Source organism: Lepidochelys kempii, chromosome 4, assembly GCF_965140265.1.
Source record: "Lepidochelys kempii isolate rLepKem1 chromosome 4, rLepKem1.hap2, whole genome shotgun sequence".
Taxonomy (NCBI): domain Eukaryota; kingdom Metazoa; phylum Chordata; order Testudines; family Cheloniidae; genus Lepidochelys; species Lepidochelys kempii.
In genome coordinates, this window is record NC_133259.1 from 89,655,327 (window position 1) to 89,681,536 (window position 26,210).

Genomic DNA, 26,210 nt, shown 5'->3' on the forward strand with positions numbered 1-26,210 from the left:
CATTTCCTTGTGTGGTACAACCAATAAGAGTTTTCTTCCTACAGAGATCAGACTGGAATGTCAAACACTGTTCGGCAGACATCTGCCAAAGTTCATTAATTTACACCTGCAGGAATCTAGCAGCTGCATACAACCCTGTATATGAATCAAAGACAAAGTAAGACAGAAAGGTGAGTTTAAACCATTTTGTTCTGACTTTTATTCTTCAGTTGGCCACACATTTGTCTAAAAAACAAATGTGAAAGGAACTGATCATGTGAACAAAACACTGTACTTTTTTTAGAGGAAAAGACCATTTAAGAGTTGATCAGTATCTCAGCTTTTATAATTATGAAGTGACACTCTAACATGGCCACAGCAGTGAATTTTTACTACTTCATACATGTAGGTTCAGTCTCTCCATAACCTAATATGCTGATCATTTTCATACTCTAGAAGAGAAGGCTTGTAACTTTATTGCAGTGTAACAGTATTTCTTCCTAACTGCTTTTAAAATACTAGTTTAGATGTTAAGGATAATGGCAACTTTCATCCACTAAATCTCTGTCTGCTAGTTTTGTTTTATTTTATATTTGTATTTTTCTAAGTAAACTTTCATCTGTGGTAAAGTATATTAAAATCAAAATGATACCCCTTCAGATCAGAATGTTGAACTACATTTGAAAAGAGAAACTATTTAATTCAATTTGTGTTAATTTGCTTTTGGCACATATTGTCTTTCACTAGCTTAATCTTGCAGTCAAATTTTAATTTAAAGCAACTAAAGTTTTTCATAATATACTGCAGACTATGACCTTGATCCTTTAGACAGTTACACTTATGAATAATTTATGCATATGTTAATAGTCCTATTAACTTCTGTGGGTTGTCTGACCTATGTAAAATTAAGCTTGTGCAAAAGTTCACAGGACTGGACCTGTGTTGGCACGTCTATGCCAAAGCCCCAATTTCAGCAAAGTGTTTAAGCGTGTACTTAAGTCCATCCCATCCCTGCAAAGCACTTACGCACATGTAGTCAAAGGGACTTTATCAGGTGCCTGAAGTTAAGCAGGTACTTAAGTGTTTTGCTGGGCTGGGAGGATGGACTGCTGAATTGAGGTCTTGTATACATAGATAGCTCAGAAATATCGTAAATAGACTATACAGAACACAGCTGCGGTAATTCATGCTTTCCTTTTATTGGCAAACAAATTGGTAACAAATTGTTCAGCCAGCAATAAAAAGAGCAAGACTGGCCTTAAAAGTTCCCACTGGGGAGCTACATCAGGCACTTGATTTTTAATTAATTAATTAATTGATTTGTTTGTTTGTTTACACAGAACTGTGCTGTGAAGTCCTATGTAAAAATTGAGGGCCTGGTTTTTCCCTGGGATGTATTTGTATTTACACAGACAGATTCCTGCAACATAATACCAATAGCAAGGCAGTTGTTCCAATGAAATAAAAACAGCACTTTATCTTATCTGCTATTGTTAGAACAACAAAAGCACTAATCTATAAATGGAATGCTAGGATTCACCATTGGGTTATATAAGGCATTTGAAAAGATGCTTTCTTTGAGGAGTTCTACACTAAATACTCTAATCCACTTCTTTCCTGAAATGAAATTAGAAAATTCTTCTTAAGGAAGTAATCTGTTAGCAATTTACTATTCTATACTCTTCCACCCAAAAACTGAGCGTATATTTTCCAAAAATATAAATTGAAACAAGCTGTCTGTTAGCCTTCTCTTGCCACCTGAAAATATTTCTGCCGCTGCTGTCAATTCCTTTTACTCGCTTGGGACCCATCTTGTTCACAGTTCCACTAACATTAGTGCTATTTAGAGGATTGTTCTTTGCTTGTGTGTTTGGGTATTAACTGCTGCAGTGCTTTATTGAAGCAGTGAGTTGGAAAAAGGAAGGCCCCTGACTCAGTATCATGCTTGTTTATCAGAGGAGAAAATTAAAATATCCTATCTGAGAATTCTGAAGAGTGTCCAGTATCTTCCTCAGGATAACATTTTTGTGCAAAATGCCAGTAAAGTATGCACACAGGATGAGATGATAGATAAGCTTCATTTCATTGTAGAACATTCAGTTACTGTGTTGCATGTAAAAATATCCAATAAATCAAGCAACGCTTTTTCAAGCAGGAAAGCAAACAATCAGGGGAGTCTCAAAGTGAGAGAGCTATCCAAATGGTCTGTTAAAGGGATACTGACAGCTCCAAAATGTGACCTGTTTTAATATGGCCCCAGTCCTGTAGACTGATCTGCCTGGGCAGACACCTGTGCCCATGCACAGGCTCATTGACGTCAGTAGAACAGACTTTTTGTCGTGTAAATAAGTCCGTTTTTTATAGTGAAAATGGCTATACACTAAGACATGCAGAAATTCAATATTTTCCCATGATTGAAATGCAGAAATAATTGCTTCACTGAAATTTCACCCAAAGAAATCAGGGCATGTGCAGCTGTACATCTTTTTCTATTAAACTTCCGAAGACATGCATTTTGATTTTTTTCACTTGAGTTTGGCTTAAAAAAATCACCTGAAATCAGAATAAAATATGTGACTTGAGGCTATTGAATGTGCAAATGAAAACTTTCACATTAAATAAATCTCAGAGCAGCAACTGCACTTACATGGCTATGATGTAGCCATGGTGGCACATAGAATGGACTTTCATCCTGCACGCTTCCTTCAGCAAGAATCACTATGGGAGGACTTAGGTTTCTTAAATCCTTCAAAATTGCGTCTTCCAACCTTGTTTGTGATTGACCTTATGCTCTACTTCCTTCGACCTTGGCTCTATAGCCCTTCTGTAAAAGCATACCTTCTTTTTCATGTTGGACATGACCTCACCGTTGCCGGTGTCCTGTTCTCAACCTGATGCAAGACTGCAACTTGCCAGGAGAATACTGCCAACAACAAATGGTTGTGCCCGGGTTTGTCTGAACCAGACTCTGCATCGCCTAAACCCGTATGTCTGAATACACACTGGATGCTGCTTGGCAGGAAACTTCATGAAACGAACCCACTGCAGCTTTCCGATACCTATGGCTGCCTCCTACAGATTTGTCTCTGGCAGGGAATGGTTTGGCCCAAAACGCAGTGAAAATTGGGATCTCATCCCTTCCCTAACCCATTTGCCTCAGTGACATGAACATCAAAGCCTACAAGTACTATTTAAATAATACTATTATAAAATAGAGGTAATTGTTGCTTTTTCTTTGGAGTTTCTTTAAGGCTGATTTTTGAGTGCAGACATTCATAACACCAAAAATGCACTACACAGCTTCAGGACTACAGCAATATTTTGCAAATAGAATTTAATGCTACGAAATTTGTACCACATCCCTGTTTCTTGTAGTTCCATTGCAATGAGGTCATCTAATTGCTCTACAGCTACTTAGGAGGATATCAAGATATAGACTCTGAGAGGCCTTATTGGCAGGATGGGTCTGAGGTTACTGCAAATGGCTAAGCTTCATAGGAGGAAAAATAAATATAAAAAATCCAAATAAAAAACTTTGATCCATGCAGCCACTTTCACCTGATCTTGTGGCATGTGTCCTTAGAGTTATGAATTCACACTAATTGGTCTTCTCCCACCAGATTAAGTTGCACCAAATTGGTCTCCACACCCACAAAACCAGTTCTCAGAAGAAGACATTAATTCAACCACAGTATTCACGATCTTCTTTAGCCATAAGTTACCAGCATGTCCTGGCTGACAAAACAGAACTCTAGTAAGCCTCTTCATTTTGAGAAGGATGTTCCGAATGCATTAATAGTGGACTAACAAAGCATGTATGTTAATTCATACTGTACTTTAAAGGGTGATTTAATGGAGTTACACTTGCATGAAACAGGTGTAAAGCAGTGGTGAATCAAGTCCAGTGAGTAGTATCTGACTCAGTGGCACTATTCACAGAATAAAGTGTTCCTCAACATGAGTAAATGTGGCAGAATCTGTCCCTGAGCAAAGTTTATGTGCATAAGTATTTTCAGGACAGAGCCTTTAGTCAGTAGCCTGCTGAATATAGGGGTTTAGAATGGAAACACTTAGGCAAAACTTAACCATAGCAATTGCTTCTACTTCCACTATGATGCTTAGTGCTCTTACAGGCAAATAAGGCAACGTACAGTATTACTGTGTTTTACAGATGAGATAAACTGAACAAGAAAGGGTGGGTTGTGTGTCCAAGGCCCTGTAGGGATTAGAGGCAGTATTAGAACTCAGACCATGTTCTTTGAGCCATTTGGCCACACTTTTGTCTCACCATTTATTCCCTTATTTTAAATGGCATCTTACTTTTGACATAGTAATTAACATTCAGCCTAGCAGTAAGGTTCAGTTTTTAGAAAAATATCCAAAGGTTCAGATGCTCATTCAAACTTTTTAAGCCACGGCTCCACAAACTATCCGAAATCCTACTCCCACCCTTGTACTGTCTTTTTTTTTTTTTTTTGGAGGGCCTGATCCCCCAGCATATTCAGGGGCTGCCCACTGGCCTACTTCACCCTCCTGTTTCACCCCATCCTTCATCCTGAATAATTTAGGATTTGACCCAGTGCTCCTGGGGGTATCTGTCCCAGAGTGCTAATGGACTGCCAGGAGCAGCAGCCACATCAGTACTCAGGGGAATGTTCCTGAGTCTCATTGCATTAAAGCAGAGTTGAGGACAGGCTGTTGCTTCTGTACAGTTCCTCCTTGGGGATTATTTGCTGGTGGGAAGTGAGCCATCCATCTCTTCTCTGAAAATCCAGGTATGGGGTTGGGAAATAGACAGGTCAGTTCCTCCTTGAAGTAACAAGAGGTTTAAGCAGAAAACCACCTGGCCTTTCTCTGCCACACTCACAGGAAATGGTTCATGGAGAGAGGAGAACTCTATCTAGACATGTTTACTGCACTCCTCACTGTGGTGTCTGAGCACTTGGACCTGTTGGGAGAGGGGGGAGCCTGTCTTGAGGGGAAGGAAGATGGATAGGATTGGGGGAATGACCAGACATCCCTGATCTCTCTCCGGAGCCTGGGACATGGGGTCATCTCTCGGAAAGTTTTGATTTCCTCCAGCTGGAAATAAGAAGTGCAGAACTTCTACCCAAACATTTCAGAATCTCGCAAATTTCAGTTGAGGTTTAAAGAATGGATGAAAGCTGACTAGTGTTCGTACCATATCTAAATAAGTTTGCCCATCACTAACAATAACTACCTTTATGTTAGATGTACCTAAAGGCAATTTTTTTTAGCTTCACCTCCCCATAAATTATTTCCTTTCAGGAATGCTATCAAGCAGAAACAATCACCTATAAAACCAGCTGCCTGCTAATGAATTCAACCAATCAGCCCTCACCCTAACCTCTGAAAACTTGTCTTTACCTTGAGTTGAGTTGTATGAGTAAAATCATTCTCTCCTTATTCAATACTAACCCCTTCTGGTGTTAAGCAGCTAACTGCAGTATGCAGGAGAGCCAATCCCTGTATTTGAATTGGGAACAGAATACTATCCTGATCAAAGGCTTTCTGAAAGTCCAAGTACATTACATCCCCTGGACCATCCTTGTCCATGTTTGTTGACCCCCTCAAAGAATTCCTATAGTTTGGTAAGGCATGATTTCCCTTTACAAAAGCATCTTCCCCAATATATTGTGTTCATATGTGTGTCTGATAATTCTTTTCTTTGCTATTGTTTAAATCAGTTTGCCTGGTACTGAAGTTAGGCTCACTGGCCTGTAATTGCCTATCTACCCTTTTTAAAAAATCATCATTACATTAGCTATCCTCCAGTCATCTGTTACAGAGGCTGATTTAAGCGATAGGTTACATACCGCAGTTAGGAGTTCTGCAGTTTCATTTCTGCGTTCCTTCGGAGCTCTTGAGTGAATACCATCTGGTCCTGGTTACTTATTACTGTTAAATTTATCAATTTGTTCCAAAACCTCCTCTAATGACACCTCAATCTCGGACAGTTCCTCAGATTTGTCACCTAAAAAGAATGGCTCAGGTGTGGGAATCTCCCTCACATCCTCTGCAGTGAAGGCCATGGGATGCAAAAATAGTTAGAACAAGCAGAAAGTTTTATAAATCAAAATGGGGTTTAGAACCTGCTGGTAACTCCTTCCAACACCATTCTAGCTAAACTTTTCCTCTCCTCTCCTAGCTGCCTGGCCAGCTGCCTTTTTCACTTCACTCCCCAACCCAGCCTCTTACTTTCCCCCCTATTTAGCCACTGAAGGCAGCCTGGGAGTTTCCTGTGGGCCCATTTCATAGGCACCAACTTTTTCCTTTGCTGGAGAGTGCTCAACCCCTGCTCCGCCCCCAGCCCGACCCCCACTCCACCCTTTTCCCCAAGCCCTCACCTCTTCCCCACCTCTTTCCGCCCCCTCCCCCAAGCGCGCCCCATCCCCGCTCCTTCCCCTCCCTCCCAGCACCTCCTGCATGCTGAGGAACAGCTGATCATGGCAGCCAGGAGGCGCTAAAGGAGGGGGAGCAGTTGATCGGTGGGGCCACCGGCGGATGGGAAGTGCTGGAGGGGAGGGAGGAGCTGGCTGCCAGTGAGAGTGCTAAGCACCCGCTAATTTTTTTCTGTGGGTGCTCCAGTTCTGGAGCACCCAAGGAGTCAGCACTTATGGCCCATTTCCCTATTTGGGACGACAGAGCTAGGGAGAACAGTAGAGCTTCTCTTTGCAGCTAGATGAAAAGAGTTGAGGAGTAGCTTGAGGATCTGCTCCCCAGTGTGCAGGCAAGGGCCAGAATGTTTCTTTAAAGAAGGACAGGGAACAGGACTTTGGAATATAGAGACAGGCAGATTTCCTTCCTGATCCCTGGTCAGTTGGAAACCAGGGTAGTGGCTGGGGAAAACGTTCTGCCCTTTTGGGTAACTCACTGGGAAATATGGGCATTTACCAGTTTCAGGCTGCTATGGGTGGGGGGGGGTGGGAAGGAAATAAAATTTCCTTTTAGAGTTGATGTCCTGGGTATAAAAATGCTGGAATAAAGCACTCCCAGTGGAATTAGATTATTGAGTTGAGTGCACGTGAGAAATCCAGAGGTATAAAACAAATGCAGTTTGTTCCAAGCTATTCTATAGCTGCTAAAATACAGGATGGGTTCTTGTTACCACACAGTGTATGCAGGGGGTATGTAGCCATCTGTATTCTATCACGCCAAAGTAACCATGAGTCTAAATCAGTGGGAGCTGGGTAACGGCATCAAGTGATACTGTCAAACCAGCAATTCTACCAAGTAAAGAAAATCATCATTTGATCAGACGGCTTTAAATATGGTCATGTTACTAAAGAGGTTACCTGTTTGGTAAAAGTATTTTAGGGCTATCAACCAAACTACAGAGTAACACAATTTATATTACATAATTATTAATACCATTATACAGTGCAATTTAGTGCATGAATGTTGATGGCATTTATTATGCAATTAGGTGGAGCACATGTTTAGGAAGCAGTTCAGGAGCTAATCATGATTGTTCACATGATCTGGCTTGAACCATATGATGGACTTCCTCTGTATAGAAAGAACATGCATTTGTGAAGCAGTTAGCCTCTGTCTGTTGATTTTGCCACAACTCGTCCTCATACTTGTAATATTAGCTTGTGGTTTACTCATGGAACTGTCTGTCAAACATTGATTTGATTGAACTGTATAAGAAATAGGAACTTCGAATTATTTCTTATACCAGCGGTGGAATATTTTCAAATTATTCACCATTTGAACTGTACAAGTAACAAAACTAAATCTCATCAGAAGTACTACATATTGTCAAGGTAAGTCCATTTATATTTATATTCATCATAGTGTGAGTAACAGCACAGTAAAAGATTAACTGTAACTTTTATTTATTGTATTTCTCTTTGTTCTGTACCCCCCTTTTCCCCTCCTTCACCCCACATATGTTGTTCAGTTGCTCCTAATATTCTTAAATAATTTATTTTGAGGCTGAAATTTTCCATCCAGGATCTCAGAGCTTTAATTTTGTATTTGTGAAAATGCCAATAAAATCAGTTCAGGCTTTTTGAGAAGGGTGTGTGCTCGCATGAGAAAGAGAATGTTTCCTTATGTTCTGATCAGAAACTTTGTGTACAAAACTCAACAAACTAATTTATCCAACTCTGTTTATTTTGTACATTTCAATGAGATCCACAAAATAAGCCATGTTTCAAGGAAATTGGTTCAGTGCTATTTGAGTTACTTGCAGGCGCAGTATGGATTTTGTCAGGTTTCATAGCTTGATCTAAAGCTTAAAAACTTGCAGATATTAACTTGCAGTACTGTGCTATTAGGGTTTTTTGCTCAGTCTAAAGTGGCTTCAATCACCAGGGGCACTCTGGAGATCCATGTTTACTGATATTCATGTTTGATTCCCGATGTGAAACAAAAACCAAAATTTTAAAATTCTCCAAGAAAAGGAATGGCGCTCTGGCTCTAGAGCAGTCTGCCTGGTTGATTGCCCTTGAGCCACGGACCCTGGAAGTCCTGGGATCCCTAACTCAGAGGCAATCCAACAGGCAGACAGCCAAGGAGCCTAGCAGGCAAGTTGCCAGAAAACCAAGCAGGTTTCTGATAGATCCCGGCAGTCAGGGTTTTATTGGATTCCTGCCAGGGTCACATCAGAACTTTGTCAAAATTGAAAAATCTCTACTAAATGTTTTGATTTTGATGAATGGTAAAAACTGACGACAAAAATTTGTTGGGATTTTGCTGACCAGCCCTAGTATGCATAGTAGGAATTGTGTTTTAAAGAGCTGAATGAGAGAATATTTTATTGGTCTAAACATCAGGGTTTAAATATTTTGTTGCCCTGGGAGCAAAGGGTCAGATCTAGGGAGGGTTGACTCAGCCCCTCAGCCTGTAGGTGGATAAATTGAATTCTATTCAATTTACTATGTGAATTTTCCAATCAAGACCTTAAAAATGAAAGCACCCCTCTGCTCCTTGTGGATATTAAAGAGTGTGTGGTGCATATTGTAAGAGCAGGGGTCAATGTATGATGGTTTTCTACTATGGTTGTACAGCATCCCAAATGCCAGTTGGCTGCTTCCATCCACACCTGAGGTACTGAGGTTGCGTGACTGAATATGCCAAGTATGTCAATATGATAGATGGTGTTTAAATGCAAAGGAACATTACTGGATATGTTACTGTGAAATGCTGGATTAGGATGGCCACTCACAGGAAACTGCTTAGTTTCATAATCATAGAATCATAGAATATCAGGGTTGGAAGGGACCTCAGGAGGTCATCTAGTCCACCCCCCTGCTCAAAGCAGGACCAATCCCCAATTAAATCATCCCAGCCCGGGCTTTGTCAAGCCTGACCTTAAAAACTTCTAAGGAAGGAGATTCTACCACCTCCCTAGGTAACGCATTCCAGTGTTTCACCACCCTCCTAGTGAAAAAGTTTTTCCTAATATCCAACCTAAACCTCCCCCACTGCAACTTGAGACCATTACTCCTTGTCCTGTCCTCTTCTACCGCTGAGAATAGTCTAGAACCATCCTCTCTGGAACCACCTTTCAGGTAGTTGAAAGCAGCTATCAAATCCCCACTCATTCTTCTCTTCTGCAGACTAAACAATCCCAGTTCCCTCAGCCTCTCCTCATAAGTCATGTATTCCAGACCCCTAATCATTTTTGTTGCCCTTCGCTGGACTCTCTCCAATTTATCCACATCCTTCTTGTAGTGTGGGGCCCAAAACTGGACACAGTACTCCAGATGAGGCCTCACCAATGCCGAATAGAGGGGAACGATCACGTCCCTCGATCTGCTCGCTGTGCCCCTACTTATACATCCCAAAATGCTATTGGCCTTCTTGGCAACAAGGGCACACTGCTGACTCATATCCAGCTTCTCGTCCACTGTCACCCCTAGGTCCTTTTCCGCAGAACTGCTGCCTAGCCATTCGGTCCGTAGTCTGTAGCGGTGCATTAGGTTTTTCCGTCCTAAGTGCAGGACCCTGCACTTATCCTTATTGAACCTCATCAGATTTCTTTTGGCCCAATCCTCCAATTTGTCTAGGTCCCTCTGTATCCTATCCCTGCCCTCCAGCGTATCTACCACTCCTCCTAGTTTAGTATCATCCGCAAATTTGCTGAGAGTGCAATCCACACCATCCTCCAGATCATTTATGAAGATATTGAACAAAACCGGCCCCAGGACCAACCCCTGGGGCACTCCACTTGACACCAGCTGCCAACTAAACATGAAGCCATTGATCACTACCCGTTGAGCCCGACAATCTAGCCAACTTTCTACCCACCTTATAGTGCATTCATCCAGCCCATACTTCTTTAACTTGCTGACAAGAATACTGTGTAATAGCAATAATAAATGTTGCTTAATTAAAGCAATATTAGAATCAATTTAACTAGTGCCAGACAGTTATTCTGGTATTCAACCCGATGTCCACTAAGCGTAAAATTCTTAGTTGTGGTGTTTTTATATATAAGTTACAAAATAACAGTTATGGGGTATTTTTCCTGTGTACTTTATTAACTGACCCTCTTTGGGCTGACAGTGAGGTTTGAACCCTGGAATTACAGTGCAAAATGCATGAGTCACTACAATTTTAGCCAAATGAGTAACTCTGCATTAGCTGGCAGCTGTAATAAACTTGCACCCTCTTCTGGGGACCAGCCACTAGGTAGGGACAAAGATCCACATTCCCCTAGTGTTGGTTATACTTGTTTAGTCAAGGGCAGCTGGGTTCAGGAGTCATGAAACCAACCGAATCTGAATTATGGAATTTACAAACTTGACTAGCAATTATTACCCTCTTTTCTCCTTCTTTTAATAGAACAAACATACAAAATACCCTACAAAAAATAAAGGAAATTTCCATTTCAGTGCAATCTAAAAAACTAGCTCAGTATTAAGACTATCTGCAATGACTGAAGTCAGCAAGCTGATGTTTTCATTCAGCATTTTAGAACCATTCTCAGTTAGCGTGGCTCTTTCAACTTTAAATATTAATGTGGTATGAAGTTGTATAAAACTTTAAAAGCAAAATAAGAAAAAAAATCCTTCTTCTGCAAAACTTTCCAACATTAATCTCCTGGATGATGCTGTCCTATCTTCATCTGCTGTTTATATCATTTCCCTGAGTATCATCTCAGTGTGTCTGATATGTTGTTCCTGTTTATTTACATATTATTTTTCTATGTTATTTATTATTTATCTCAGCAAAGTTGGGGCTCCGTTGTGCTAGGCGCTGTACAGACATACAAAAGGACAATCAATGACAAAAGAGCTAATGGGGATCAGGTGGGTTTGAGAGCCTGAGCTGCAACATCTACACAGCTATGTTTAGCATGCTAGCTCGAGTTCTGCTAGCGCAAATCTGTCTACCTAGGCTAGATGGCTCTCTCCCAGCTGGAATATAGATGTGCCCTCTACAAGCTTAGTCCTGCAAACACTCTCTCATGCAACTAGTCCCGTTAACTAGTTATGGCAATAAGGTTTATATAATCAGGCCATTAGGGGCCCGGGCCTACTCCCATGTTGAAGACAATGGCAAAATTCCCAGGGGGGAAATCCTAGCCCCACTGAAGTCAACAGGAGTTTCCCTATTGACTTCAGTGGGGCCAGGATTGCACCCTCATTATCTTCAGTGATGGAAGATCTGTAAAGTCCTTGAGGAAGAAATCTTGGGCCTGATTATAATCTCACAAATGAGATCAGAACGAAGCCTGCTGTCTTTTAGCATGGTTGTGAGCCGCCATCAATATATACAGTGCTTCTTAATCATGTATTTTTATTCATTGCAATTAGTGAAAAAAATCACCCAATATTTGAGTCATTGTTTCAGAGTAATTTAAAATATTTTTCTTTTAAACTTTTTGGTTAATTTTCACACATATTTAAAGAGAAAATCAGTGACACTAGCTTAACATCATGCCAGTAAAGAAGACATGAAGTAAATTATTGAGGTTGACCACACAGTACTATAAATCCAAACTATTGTAAATATCACAGACTAATCCCTCCCTCTCCTGGAACCTTTTAAACAAATATTTTCCATACCTGAAATAAAAAATAAGTGATAATATAATCTCTTGTTAAAGGCCAGATTTTGATTGTTTTATCGCATGAGCAGACCCAATGATTTAACAGGCCTGCTTGTGTATATAGGGTGATCACAGGTAAGCCATACGAGTTTAAGTTAGTGTTCTGATTTTTTGCACAGTAGCAAGTACTTGTAGTTATATATACTTTAGACATTCAGGTATAATAGCCACACACTTATTAATAATTATAAATCAGATGAAGGAAAAGTGTACTGCATAACCATGCGAAATACATATGATGGGCCCAGTGGACTCCAGGGGTGTGTGGGATGTAAATTAGGACAGATTTTGTCTCACTTTCTCTTTGTTTTAACCATTTCCATAGTACCCATACCATTGTCTAATATAGCAAGAGATCAAGTCATTCCAGTCAGCACAATACTGTGTACTGAATCTGCTTACAAAGGATATGCTAAAGAAATACAGCCATTAGCATTTCCCCTGTATTTGACACAGGCCGTGTAATTTCCATGGCATACCACTGCCTACAGTCTCTACCACAAGAGTCTGCCAGTGTATCTTAACACCTTGCCACTTTAGAGGGCTGTGTCAACTACACTTGTTTGCAGTGCGTTTTGCTGATCTTTCTTACTACACGAGGATGTGGGCTTAGGGAAGCAATAAATCTCTTTCTCTGTTGTCATGTGAAAATAAGTTCAGTCACTTAGAAATATAACACCATTTCCAGCTGAACCTAATATGAACTGGATAACTCTTTTGCATGGAAGAGAAAGGGAACATGTTCTGGGGATTAGAGTAATAACTTGGGAGTCTGGAGTGCTGAATACTGATCCTTGCTCTAACACTTAACGTGCTGTGTGCCTTTCAAATAAGAGTGCTGGGAAAGTCACAGTGTAAGGCAGGGAGCCTCAAAACCCCTGGTCACAAGAGAATGGGACAAGGGTCCCTGCCTAGAGACAGGTGATGGCTGGAGACCTGAGGCCTGACTGGGCACTCCTGGGATGGACCACAGAGTGGTGGAACATATAGGTACAGTTATCCTGAAACTGAGACATTCAGCATTTCTGAAAATGGAGCCAATTTCTTAAGGGGCCTGAATATGAATTTGCGTGCCGAACTGTAGGCACCCAAGTTTGAAAATTTTCCTCTCCACACTCCCTTGACCCTTGGATGTTGCTTAGGTAAACATCATGTATTCAGGTTTCAGAGTAACAGCCGTGTTAGTCTGTATTCGCAAAAAGAAAAGGAGTACTTGTGGCACCTTAGAGACTAACAAATTTGTTAGTCTCTAAGGTGCCACAAGTACTCCTTTTCTTATCATGTATTCAGTTCTTTAAATCTTTCCTCATAGTCAATCCCTCCAGTTCCTAAATTCCTACAAATATATCTAATCTTTTTGGTAATGCAGTGTTCAAAATTAAGGCCCCTATTCAGCACAGCACTTAAGCGCATTGGTTTCAGTGGGACTTAAGAGCATGCCCAAGGGTTGATCTGAATTGGGGCCTATATACAGTAGGCCATGGGGAAGTCTCACCGAAGTCTTAGGCTGTTACCTCCATGCTCTGTGATATGATACCTCAAAATATGGAACCCAAAACAGCGTTGACTCTTTTGGAGGGATGATTGATGGTGGGATAGAGGAGTTTAAAAATGAAAACACAAAATTAAAAGTTACATTTATGTTTTTTCTTAATCAGTCCTGCTGCAGCTAGCTAGTGCAGCATTTATGGTAGGCAAAATCTACTCTTGTGTAGAGAGCGAATATCTGTAAAATCTTCATATAATTGGAGAAGTAAAAGATTGAGTTTCATGTTTGTTGGTTTTGGTTAATAAACAAGACCCCTGATGATGCTTGGCTGTAACATATTTATACTTGCATTTCTCTGTAGTATATAGTGTTATACTTCCCTTTGGACCAATATATGTTTTGCATTTTTGTAAAAGTAAATGTATAGTTTGTGAAAGGGGCTGGACTGGCAGCCCTGAAGACTGATATCATCTGGTTTATTTACAGAACAGGCGTGGGCAGCAGTATGCAGCCCTTCTGCAAACTGCTCTAGTAATATGCCTGAGACAACCATGGCTTCATCTTTAGGGGTTGGAGGGTAGTTAATTCTTCACATTCAATCCCTCTTGTCTCTGTGACTGCCAATAGGGTGTCCAGATTTGGTGATGACACGTTTCCCCTAGAAACTGGATTGTGACTGACAGCTATTAAATAAAAATATAAAGGACCTATTCTCATCTCATGCTGGGGTAGATCAGAAGTAATTCTTTTGAAGACCGTGGAAGTACACACCGTAAATCCAGTGAAGGCGGATCATAATTAATTGCTACAAATATTTTCTGCCCCAAAGATCCATCCTTCAGATCTCTATAAGGAGATAGTCTTGCTCACTAGTTGTTTGAAAGATAATATGTTTTATGCCTATTGTTCTTTTCTTCTACAGCTGAGGCAACGTTTAGAAGAAGGCTCATAAAAGTTTCTTAGTGCAGAAAAGTGCAGCATATAATATGAGTGTAGTGCTAATTCAGAACATAACTATTTTCCTTTACATCTAGTTTACAAGTGGCTTCCCATTCCGTGTTGGACTGGTGGCAGGGGAGGTAACCATTATTCTTAATGATATTTCTACATGCAGTGTCATGCTGCTTTGTCACTGCCAAGTTTTCCTGTAGGGAAAAACTAATCAGCTGACTTGCCTGCTTTAAACTCAGGTATCATGGAGAAGTTAAAGTTCTCAGACTCTGATTTTATGGTGGGTTTTTTAATGTTTTTAAACCTTAAGTTCTTGCAACCTTCTCCCCTCTTCTCCCTATTTACCTCTTCCCCCCCCCCCCCTCCGCAGGAATACCTTTTTCAGAGAGGGGATGATAAAGGAAAGCAAGAAAAAAACATAAGTTATGGGGTTAACTCATTTTCTTATTTTCCTGCCCTAATGGTTAATAGTGCATTCTTTCTGTAAAAATCACTAAAGCGTTTTCTTACAAGGCACAGCACATCCAGATAAATCATAAATGATGTTTAAAAACAACCACCCCAAAATGTAATTCTTTGGCTTTTTCCTACAGGATTGCTGTCTCACAGAACTTGCTGATATTCTTCCAAATAGAGTGCAGTTTTTATTTGCTCTGTTTTACATCACATCAGATCTTATCATGAGTCAAAAAGATTTGTCAGAAGAAGCGGAGGAGAGCCCTCAACCCTTATGTATCACATGTGGCCAACCACATTTACCAGAAGAGAACCACCTGTACAGCTACACAGAAGAAGTGGATGATGATCTAATATGCCACATCTGCCTGCAAGCTTTGATCCAGCCACTGGACACTCCTTGTGGTCACACCTACTGCACAGTCTGCCTTACAAACTTCCTAGTGGAAAAGGACTTCTGCCCTGTGGATCGCAAAATTTTGATTCTACAGTCTTGCAGAAAGTCCAACATACTAGTAAATAAACTCCTGGATAAGTTAATGGTTAGCTGCCCTTTCACAGAACACTGCTCAGAGGTTTTACAACGTTGTGACCTTGAACAGCATTTCAAAACTGGGTAAGTCCCACCGCCAACCTTTGTTTTCTGCTTGCTTATTTGTTTGTCTGAGAAGGGACTGAAAGCATCAGTAATCTGAAAGGAGTCCAGCACACTCTGCTTATAATGGACAGTTAATTTAAACACAGATTTCTCAAATTCAGCCCTGATATAAGCTCATTGTATTCAAAGGAGTTAAGTTAGGGCTAAATTTTGACCATTCATTTGAGTATATTCTTATTCTCCGCTCTACAACAAACAAACTCTAATACACCAATCTTTTTTGGGCAGTATCCTGGGGTTGATCATGGAGGATATCTCCATGGTACGTTATACAGTAAAAGTGTGTATTTAATCATCCAAAATGATCTTTGAGTTATTAGGAATAGGGATATCTTAAATATTTTGTAGTTGCTATAAGGGAGTATAAATTGCCTTCTCTTTCTTTAAAAGTTACCTATATATGAAACTGAGAAGAAAACATATCAGCTAAAATGTTCAAAAGCACTTCAGGCCCAAATTCAGAAATGACTTAGGCACTTCAGAAGCCTAAATCCCATTGAAAGTCAGTGGCACTTAGGTACTTAAGTCACTTTTGAAAATGATACTTAAGTTACTAAATTATGAAGGTGCTTTTGAGCCCTTTACCTGTGACCTTCAATGATGCTATCCTGCTCTACACCACCCAAGGATCTGGCCAACTTTGCGTTGTCAAAACTGAAAGACGTTTTAAAATATGGGCCCCCAACATGCATGTGCTTGTTCCTTAGTGTTTCTGCAACCATAATTTGTGGCTGCATATTGGTCACATGTACTTCTGAAATCAGATTTCATTGCTCACTCTGATGGTATCTTAAACCTCATGATTTAATCGCCTCCTTTTTTTTAATTTCCTGGTTCTGATTGTTTTTTTGATCAGCTGTGGTATGTTCTGTGTTGTTTTTAGCTTTCTTTCAAGGGGGATGGCTTAGCAGTGTCACTTAGAGTTTTAACCTTTGGCCAATACTTTTTTCATGCCTCAGATAAGAGTATTAATAGTGATAGCAGTGAACTAACAATAGTACTCTGGCTGTATAATAACTGGCTCAACAGCATGTGTCTACTTCCTTTCTCCTACCCGCCTGACCAAGCAGACAACTTCCACAGGTGCTCCCCGAGGTTCCAGCTCAGCAGATCTGGAGAAAGTGGGCCTGTGGGGAGACAGTATTGGCCAATCTAGTGCTATCTTTCCCTGACCCCTGAAACCTGTGGGCCAACCCAGTACAACTTAATGCTGAACAAGTCATTTAACTGGTTCCCCCCTGCATGTGGAACCCACTTTGTTTCCTGAGGATGATTCTATGGGCTGAGTTACAATAGAGCCAGGGGCCAGATAAAAGATAGGAGGAAATGCAGAGAGAGCAGAGCGTCTTTGTGGATGGTACTTGGGTAATCTACAGTTTTTGAGGGACAAACCCAGTGCACTTTCCATGAGGTCATGAGGCAACCCACACAAACACACCCCTCCCCAAAGGAAGAGTTAAGAGGAAACTTCATGAGTACCAGCTGGCTGTTTCCTTGCCCCTACACGAGAATGACCTTCCTATGGGACTTTCAAACCCTATATTTGTAGATACCCGGAAGCGTATTAATTGTTTAGATACAACCATTTGGTAATTATCACTACCACTCTTTGTTGCTTATGACTACTTTAGCCCAGTGAGGTGCAGAAACCCCACTTGCAGTCTGAATTCCAGTTCATAATAGTACAGGAGACGAAGGGCTGCGTGTGCTTCAAACTGGGAATCTGTCTCATCTAGGCACAACGCAGATTGAAATGGCAATATTCTGTTTAGCACTGGCAAATCAATATGAGGGGGAAAGGTGTATGATTCTGCTAATAAAGTAGTCTGATCCTTGTGGAGGGAGCAATTCAAACCCAGGCTGAAATCTCCGCTAAATGTGACTGTTGTTCTCAGTGAATAAATCAAAGTGGATTCTATTAGAGTCATCAGTGTAGCCAGCTATTGCCACATTCTTTTATAAATCAGTCTCTGGCTTGTTCTTTTTCTCAGCAAGAAGGAGGGAGCTTTCATTTTATAACAGATGAGATCATTGATAGGACAAGGTGAGTTTCCTGCATATTTATGCTGGTGCTTAATAAGAGAACTTTAATTGCTTATAACTGGAATCGGCACAAACATGCATTAAGAACATTCTCATTTAAAATTAGTTATTTGTATTTTAAAAAGACAGAGAAGACGTGTCCTTGGTTCATATTTAAATTACCTTTGGACAAAAACATCTAGCTGAATATTGAGGATTTAGATTGGTTATTGATTCTAGTTCAGTCAGTTAAGCTCCTTTGTGGTATTTTACTTTAAAAAGGTGTGGTCATCCTACATTGCTTGCTTTGGAGCTGCAGCGGGGAGGGAGGTTCATTTGCCATGTTGAGACTATTGCACCCTACTCTGATGCAGTTTAGCTCATAACCCATCTGCTTCTGGCCAGTGATGTAAATGTACCAGCTGCTTCTGAAGAACCACTCTGAATACTGCAGGAGGCAGGTCTCTTTCCTGTGCATCAGCCTGCTCTGCAGCATAAGTCACTATCTCGCCAACCATGCTGTGCTGTCCCTAAACCCTCACATCTACCCATCTGAGAATCAGATCAAGTAATCTTCTTACAGGTCAATGATTTTTCAGCATAGCTTCGTTTAAGGGATTTAAATTTGATTCATAATGTGCTACCAATTGTGTTGAAATGGAAAGGCTCGTTTAGAAAGGGTTTGGCTGACGAGCTTGAAGTTCTGTGTCCCATCAGCAGGCAGAGAAAAAGTGGGAAGGAGAAAACCTAGCAGCAGTGCCAGCCCTACCCTGAAAATGAAGGCTCTTCTGTTACTGGTCCTACCTTGGCTAAGTCCTGCAAACTACATAGACAATGTGGGCAATCTGCACTTCCTGTACTCAGAGCTGTGAGTACTCACAGTCGTGCTGTTGTTGTGGTCTCTGTGTGTGTCTATGTATTGTCTTTTTAATGGGGAAATTCTCGGTATGCAATACCTGTGTGTGTGTAAAAAGAAAAGGAGGACTTGTGGCACCTTAGAGACTAACCAATTTATTTGAGCATCAGCTTTCGTGAGCTACAGCTCACTTCATCGGATGCGTGTGTAACTACAAAGCATCTTGCCAAAGGCTTAAAACAATGCCACACACAGCCTGCATCTGATTGGAAGGACTAATAATAGCGATGTTTCTCTAACGCTTTCCACTTTTGAAATATGGAAGCAGCTGAGACAAGCTGAGCGAAGCAGTCTTTCTGTCTCCTTGTCAACTTTGCTTTTCTGGGCTGGTGTTTCTGATTGTTGGGTTTTTTGCCCCTTTGTGTCTCCTTTTCTGTCCATAAATAGACTCAAACAGAAGATGAGAGTAGAGCATGGGATCTCAGATACACACCCTTTGTGTGTGTGCTCATGTGTTCTCTGTGTAAATCTGCACCCCTTTGGTAAAACACCCCATCGTTGAGAACTGTTTCCCATACATAGTTCACTTATGAGAGGAAAGAAATCCCCCATGTTTGTGTTTTTTGCCTATAGCAGAATGTTATTTTCTCTTTAATATTGCCTATTTTAAATGTAATGATCCAATTTACATCATCCAGTGTGTTAAAAACATAACTGACCTTGCCAAAGCTTACAATAAATATTCTGTCACTTCATGCGTGGTCAATAAATGATGCTAGTTTAATGCTTAGATGCAATAGTAATAGGTGCTGTTTAAATGCAGTTAAATATAGCTATGCATTATAAGAATATTAGCAAATATGGTCTGAAGTAAAATAGGTTTTATTAATTTCAACATGTTGCTTGAGATGAATGAATGAAGTGGCTTATTTTGCTCAGGAATTGATAAGAACAGTTTTAATCCACAGGGTGTGTTTGTGGTTGTATTGTCTCTGCTCTCATACCAAACTCGTAGCATTTGAGATAACAAAAAGTCCCCTTTTGAAAATCTTGTTTGATGTGCATGACAGCTATTAATAATTCAGTAATTCTTTATGGTGCTACTCAGGATTTCTGCTCATTCCAACTCGTACAGTCTTTTTTAAATATTAAAAAGAATGTGGCTTAGAAGATCATAGCCAAAATGCTAAATTAAAATCAGGGTTGTGCTAAGAATGTTCATTAAAAAAATAAATCACTTAAGCAAAGCAAGCTATAGAAATTCAAGCAGAAACCGGAGCAGATGAACATTTATAATGGAAACAATGGCATCTGGGGCATGCAGTTTCCAGGAAAGCAAACTGATGAGATTAATCAGAGCTTGTGTATACACACACACACACACACACACCCACACACACACCCCTGTTGCTTTTTCTTGGGGAATTCTGGTTCGTTGGCTTTACAGGGATAAAGGGCTGCTATATACAGTAGTTATTCATCTCCAATTTACATTAACCTTCCAGCCAACAAAAATGTTAGTCACCCTATTTAGCTGTTCTTGTAGAGACACACATTCGTTGCCCAGTGGCTCTGGAATTGGACGTGCATCTCCAGTTATGAGAAATGGGAGATGCGCATCTAGTCCCCTGGGAACTGGACTGAAACACATCCCAGCCACAAAAGAGTAGTTTAAATCACTGAGGATAGGGTATGGATTGTGTGATTGGAGACTATTTCTTTAACATACAGGAGCATTGGTTGGTATCTTCTCTCTTTGACATAATTCAAAAGGACATCGGGCAGTTTGTGCTAGTTTTAGACTGGCTGCTGTAATTTTTCCTCTTTGTTTTTCTGTGTTGGCTACTGATGGATACTGCTCAGTCGGTGACATATTCTGTTAACATACGGGTTGGATTCGAGGCCCACTGTAACATCAGTAGTTGAAAGGGAGAAATGCTGTTTTCAGTCTGTTTAATCAGATTGCATGAATTTTTTAAGCCTGCTGGTTGCTTTTTGGGTTACTTGGACACATTTTCCAGTGTGTGTTTCTGTATTCTTAAAGATTTGTCTGTTTGACAAATTCAGTATCAGTACCACAGACAGTCTACAGGCTGTGTAGGCAAGTTCTTAACCCCCTGCCCTTTAGTGGGCCAGGCTGGGGGCAGGCAACATTTTTAATCCCTGACACAGGCAACAGAAAGAGTTAGTCCATCACTGTGTGCAACAGTTCAACTTATGGGTGTCACTGGAAATTAGATTGCAATAAGTGGAAATATTTATTTACCACCACCTACACTTTTGGCTGCAGGCCAATGTAAGTATTGAACTTGGTCGGAACTCACTTTATTGGCATGCACCAAAAAGGCGTCATCTGAGGGGGCAGGACAGCACAGGAGTGGCTGCCAAAGGAAGAAATTGGTGCACTCTGAGCATGAGTTGGTGTTGGTGTGAGGCTAGATGAAGGTCTTGTGAAGGTCCACATTGGACAAGAGCTAGAGAATGAAGCAGTAAGGAGACTCCCTCTTCCTCCCTGTATCTTCTTTTCTATATCACCCTGTACTACCATAATTTACTAGGTACTAAGCTTCAAGAAAGCCAGGAAAGGGGCATTGAAGGTAGGAATGCCAGGTTTTGTTCTACACAACAGCAGAATGGATGATCTTTTGGGGGTGGGGATCATGATACAGCCCTGAGTCCCTTCTGGCCTCTAGGGAGACATGTTTTTGAGCTATGGAGAGGGATTGGCTGTCCTCTTTCAGCAGAGTATAGGAGGAGCAAAGATGGGGAGAAGGCTATTGTAGAGCACAGAGCAGAGGAGACTCAGACCTCTCCTTTCTGGGATAGTTGAGGGAGGGGATATTGGTGAGAGGAGTATCAAAGGGGCTTGGGGCCCTTCATCTGGGACCATGTTGGTGGGAAGATAATGGTGCATGTGTTGCAGGGTTGCATGTGTTGGGGGAGGGGGTTTGTCCCTGAAGCCCAGGAGAAGCATCCTCTCTGGGATTTCCCTGGGGTAGAGTGTGGGATGTTGTCATTTTTAGCTCTCTACTTTTTTGCAGTTTGTTCAAATTAGGAAAAAATAATATTTGGTAGTTACAGGTAATCTCGGTGAGCAAATGTCAATCTCCCGTTGAAGTCACCACCACTGAAACCACTTCCCCAGGGAGGATGTCCCCTCCCCTTAGGACACATAATACATATTGCTCTCATTTTCTTCCAGAATATTTGACAGATGTTTAATATTATTGGGATTTATTATTAGACCAGATTGCTTCATCCTGCAGAGAAGCCCTTAGGATAGTGCTAGAAGGGCAAGCCATGAAGTTTCCCATGCCAAGTCTCCTTTCTGTTGTTCAGAGGAGTGGTGGGAGAAGGTGACACACAAGCCCACACAACTCCTGAAATCCATGCAGGGGAAGCCATAGGAGACCCACGCCAGCTGCATTGTTTTGAGGATCCACTCCCCCTCCTCTGCTTCCTGGCAAAGCAACTCCAGGGGATAACGTTTTTGCACTTAGATAAAACATAGTAGCACTGTTTAAAAATAAATGGGTTCAAGAAGTTCTTCTGAATGAGGATGGATTTCTTAGTAATTTGGAAACAAAACATGTGGACATCGATGTAAATCATGTATTAACATGAAGCCATTTTACAAGAGCATTCCTTAAGTAAAAGGCATGAACTACTTGTGGAGTCAATATAAAGGCATCAAAAAATCTGGCCCTAACTAAACCTGCTAGAAATAAAATGACAATGGGAAGGATGCTGGTCCAGTTGGTGAGAATTACTCTACTTTTACCTCTGAGGAACTGTTTTCAGCCATGCAAAGAATTAGTTTATTGGTTTTAGCCTAACTTGACCATTTAGTTCGGCTGGTTTGGCAAGACTGGAATAACCGTTGACAGGATTGAGTACTGTGTAGTAAAGTTTACACAGCACCTGGTTTTAGCCAATGCCATTAATTGACCAGCTTCAGAGCACAATTTAATTTGAACCCAAATATTTTTAAATCTATTGTTTTATAGCTGAAGACATGGTTTTTTACCTGTTTCTTGTGTAGTGCTGAAAATTAATTTGCATTCCTTTTAGCATTTGCATTAGAAAGTCTAGAATAACCTCACCAAATTAACTGAAATGGGTTTCCCATTTCATTTTTTTAGGATAATTATTCCTCCAAAAGTTTCTCTTTTGTCGAATTAAAAAACAAACACAGCTGTCTTCTAGTTTCCTTGGATACATTTCATGTATCATAAGCATAGTTTGGATCAAGCTACTAGGAGAAGGAGGACTTCCTTACAAAATGAGAGATGATGGTTAAAAATCATTTCATAATTTAAAGGATTGGTTTCAAGACAAATAAGCCCAAAGGCCCATGTTTTCAATAAAGGTCCCGTATTTGTGCATGCACAACTTGCCAATGCAATGGATTGGCTCTGATCCTACAAAACTTTACACATGTGAGCAACTTTGCACCTATGAGTAGCCCCACCATGAGTGAACTTAATCCTGATCCTAAAGGTTTGGAGGCTAACTATTGCACTGGTCAATTTCTGCATTGTACACTTTCAGTGTAAGTATTTGTAGGACTGGTGCTTTGGGGCTTAGTTCTACAGGATGCAAGTTCTTAGTTCTGGCCCCAATTCAGCACAGCACTTAACCACACTTAACTTTAAGAACGTGAGCACCCCGCTGAGTTGGGACTACTCACATGCTTAAATAGAAGCACATGTGCTTTACTGGATGGAGCTAAGGTGCACAGGAGTAAGCCCGTAGTGCAGTACATATTGCATTCACTGTCACCTCTGACAGAATTTATAAACACAAATCCCATTCGCACATGAGTGCTAGTGCATCAAAAAATTGTGAATGCCACTGACTGTGGACACACAAATGGCCTGGTTGAGGAAAATTTGTCCCAGAATTAAGATTTCTAGTTTTTTAAGGAACAGAAATGTGATGCAGGCCCAGGTTCAAAAGAAAATATCATTCTTGAGCAGAAACCATGAGAACCTTTACATTGAATTAGTAGCCCAAAACAAATTAAAATAGTCCTATTTCCAGTGTACTAGAATTGGATGGATCACAAAAAAAACAAAACTGAGGACCAACAAAGAGGAAATAGCTATTTTTTTGGACTGTGTTTGTTAGCTTCAGATGTTCTCTACAGCCTTGCGAAAGGGGCTGTGCTGGAAACTTGGTGCCTCTGGTGTCTTTGGTAAAAAATCTCTCCAGTCTGTTTGGTTCTGTAGACTTCCTGTCTCTATCTTCTTTGGGCCTCCCCTGATCTGGATATTATCTTCTGGCTCTAAGCCCTCCACTTTGTATGAGCAGCTACTGCAGGATGGATGAGTAATAGGGCCTGGAAATTTTCAGCCTCCCTTTTTACTTCTCCCCAACCCCTTCACTAGAGCAGCACACCCTCCCATTAGTTATTCTTCCACCAAACTCCTGGGATCTCTTACAGTTTCCAGCAGCTGTCACTTCCCCCAGCTTGAGGGTGATGACCCCTACCTGGTGTCTGGCCCTACTCTGACTCTCCCTTTCATTCACCGTGGTGTGTCTTTCCAGTCCTGATCTCTGCTTAGTATCTGTTCTGTCTCCTTAACTTGATTTACCCGCTCCTCCCTTGTGACTTAACCTTCTATCTCTACCAACGCCACTCTTCAACTGCTTTTCTTTTTTCTTGGACTTGCTCCTTTCCTCTCATCAGCAGCTCTCTCCTGCTGAGAGTGGAGACCAACAGGGCAGATGCAAAAGTACAAAGAAGAGGCCAGACTGTGCAACCCTCACACACATTGGTAAGCATTTATTCACACAAGGAGGCCTATTGAAACCACTGGTACTACTTGCATGAATAAAATGCTCACCAGCCCAAATAAAGGTTGCAAAATCTGGTCCAAAATGTTCAAAATGCTGTAACTTTATTTAATTGGATTTTAAAAGATTAACATATCAGAGCAATGAGTCACAACTGCTGCAGCCGTGCAATTCTATTATTGCATCCTCCCCTTCCCCATGCATGGTACTAATACTACTAAGCATCTAACCTGTGCAACACCGAAACAGGCTGGCAGACCCATCCATGCTGCATCAGTGGGAAATCATAACAATCATAACACTATGCTGTGAGAAAACTGCCATTTAGGACGCAAGCAGTGCTCTCCTAAATTGTACCTGACTTAGACACCTGAGTTCCAGGCACCTTAGAAAGTCCTCAGAAAGACAGACAGTGCATCCATGGATCCAGCTTCCAACAACATGTCTTGTTGTATAGTTGCCTTATCAAGAGTAAAGATATAACATTGGTGGGGCTGAGTGAGCAGATCCCAAACTCTGTGTTGCCAACTTTAGAGTTATTTGATGCTTTACTTAAAGCCCCAGCTCCTGGACTAAATTGATTATGAGAGAATCTCTCGTCTTTTTTTTTTCTTTTTTAAAAGTAAATTTCTATTCTTCATGGTTGCAGGAAAAAGTTTGAGAATGTGACCTCAGAGCACCACTCAAAAAGCATAAGGAAAATGAAAAGAACCCTTATTTATTTATTTTTAAATGATTTTTAAGCTAATGTCATGGTTTGGGGGCACAGGGGCTAACTCACGATTTTTGAACATTTGGGGTCAGCAGTGCTGCACCACTAACTCTCCAGGACACATTGTTACAGACAATGCTGCAGGGTAGGAGGCAGAGCAGAAAGGAGCGGCTTCCACTTGACACTGCCTTTTATAGGCAGCAGCAAGCCAATCCCAGTGACTGACCAATAGCAGTCCTCCTACCAGGAAGGGAGTGCCCTCCGTTGGTGGATGGTGTGATGCCACCCAGTCACGTGGCTGCTCTTCAGGCCCTCCCAGGACAGTCCAACACTGGCTCATATTGCTGGTGCCACTTTCTGCATCCATACCCCTCTACGTCCTTTTAAACGTGTGACGATACAATGCTTTGAAAATATAGAGTGCTATATAATGGCTAAATATTGTTAGTAACACAGGTAAGGGCCATTTTTAAAAAAACAATGTATTGGGCTACATTTATTTCTAAGGTATATTGCTGTTAACTTCAGTAAGATTACACTAGGGACAACAACACTTATCTTTTATAGATTCCTGTAGATCTCTACCAGGGAATTTTGCGTAGGAGGCAGGTTGTTGTATCTGGAATAGTTTAGAAGAAAATGATCAAACCAGATTCTACCATCTGGTGCCTGTGTGAAACTCCCCTTTACCTCATTGGTAGCTGAAGACTGCCATCTGGAGGCAGAATCTGATCTGCGATGATGCTGTGTACATTTTCTGTGACAGTTTCAGGAAATGCTGATGTTAGGCTATGTAAAATAGTATACTCAGCACCTGTAGCGCCCCCTTGTGTCAGGGTTGATGCTGCAAGGGCCCCTTGTATCTGGCGCCTCCTGCAGGCTGCCTTTCACCAGGTCTTCCTTGTCTCTGCCCTCTGGCCAAGTCACATAAAGATCCCGTATGAAAGTTCACAAAATGTCCCAACATAAGAGCCTTCAGCCCACCCATTGGCAGATTCAATGGCCTGCCCTTTGGGATAATCTTCAGCCCTACCCTGGGCTCAGTATTCCTTACATTGGGTTTGCACATCTCTTCCCCAGGGCTGGTAGAGGAACCCTGGCCCATTCTCTACTCTGGGTTCCAGTCCAGGGCCCCTTGTATTAAACAGCTAGGTCTGCTGCTTCAGGTGTGCTTCTGTTCCCTAGGCTGCTTCCTACCCC

The 26,210-nt window shown here is 41.2% G+C and overlaps 1 protein-coding gene across 8 annotated transcripts in view; it reads left to right on the top strand.

Moving 5' to 3' along the window:
- LNX1 (ligand of numb-protein X 1) overlaps nucleotides 1-26,210 on the top strand; it is a 364,589-nt gene that overhangs the window by 259,729 nt on the left and 78,650 nt on the right. For 6 of the 8 annotated variants that reach the window (XM_073342023.1, XM_073342024.1, XM_073342025.1 and 3 more), the window contains 2 exons: nucleotides 45-170; nucleotides 15,101-15,579. In XM_073342023.1, the coding sequence (XP_073198124.1) occupies nucleotides 15,188-15,579 (392 nt within the window). In that variant the 5' untranslated portion in view covers nucleotides 45-170; nucleotides 15,101-15,187. Of the gene's footprint in view, nucleotides 1-44; nucleotides 171-15,100; nucleotides 15,580-17,620; nucleotides 17,666-18,360; nucleotides 18,512-26,210 lie in introns of those variants that run through there. The other 2 variants (XM_073342030.1, XM_073342031.1) reach the window with 2 other exon arrangements.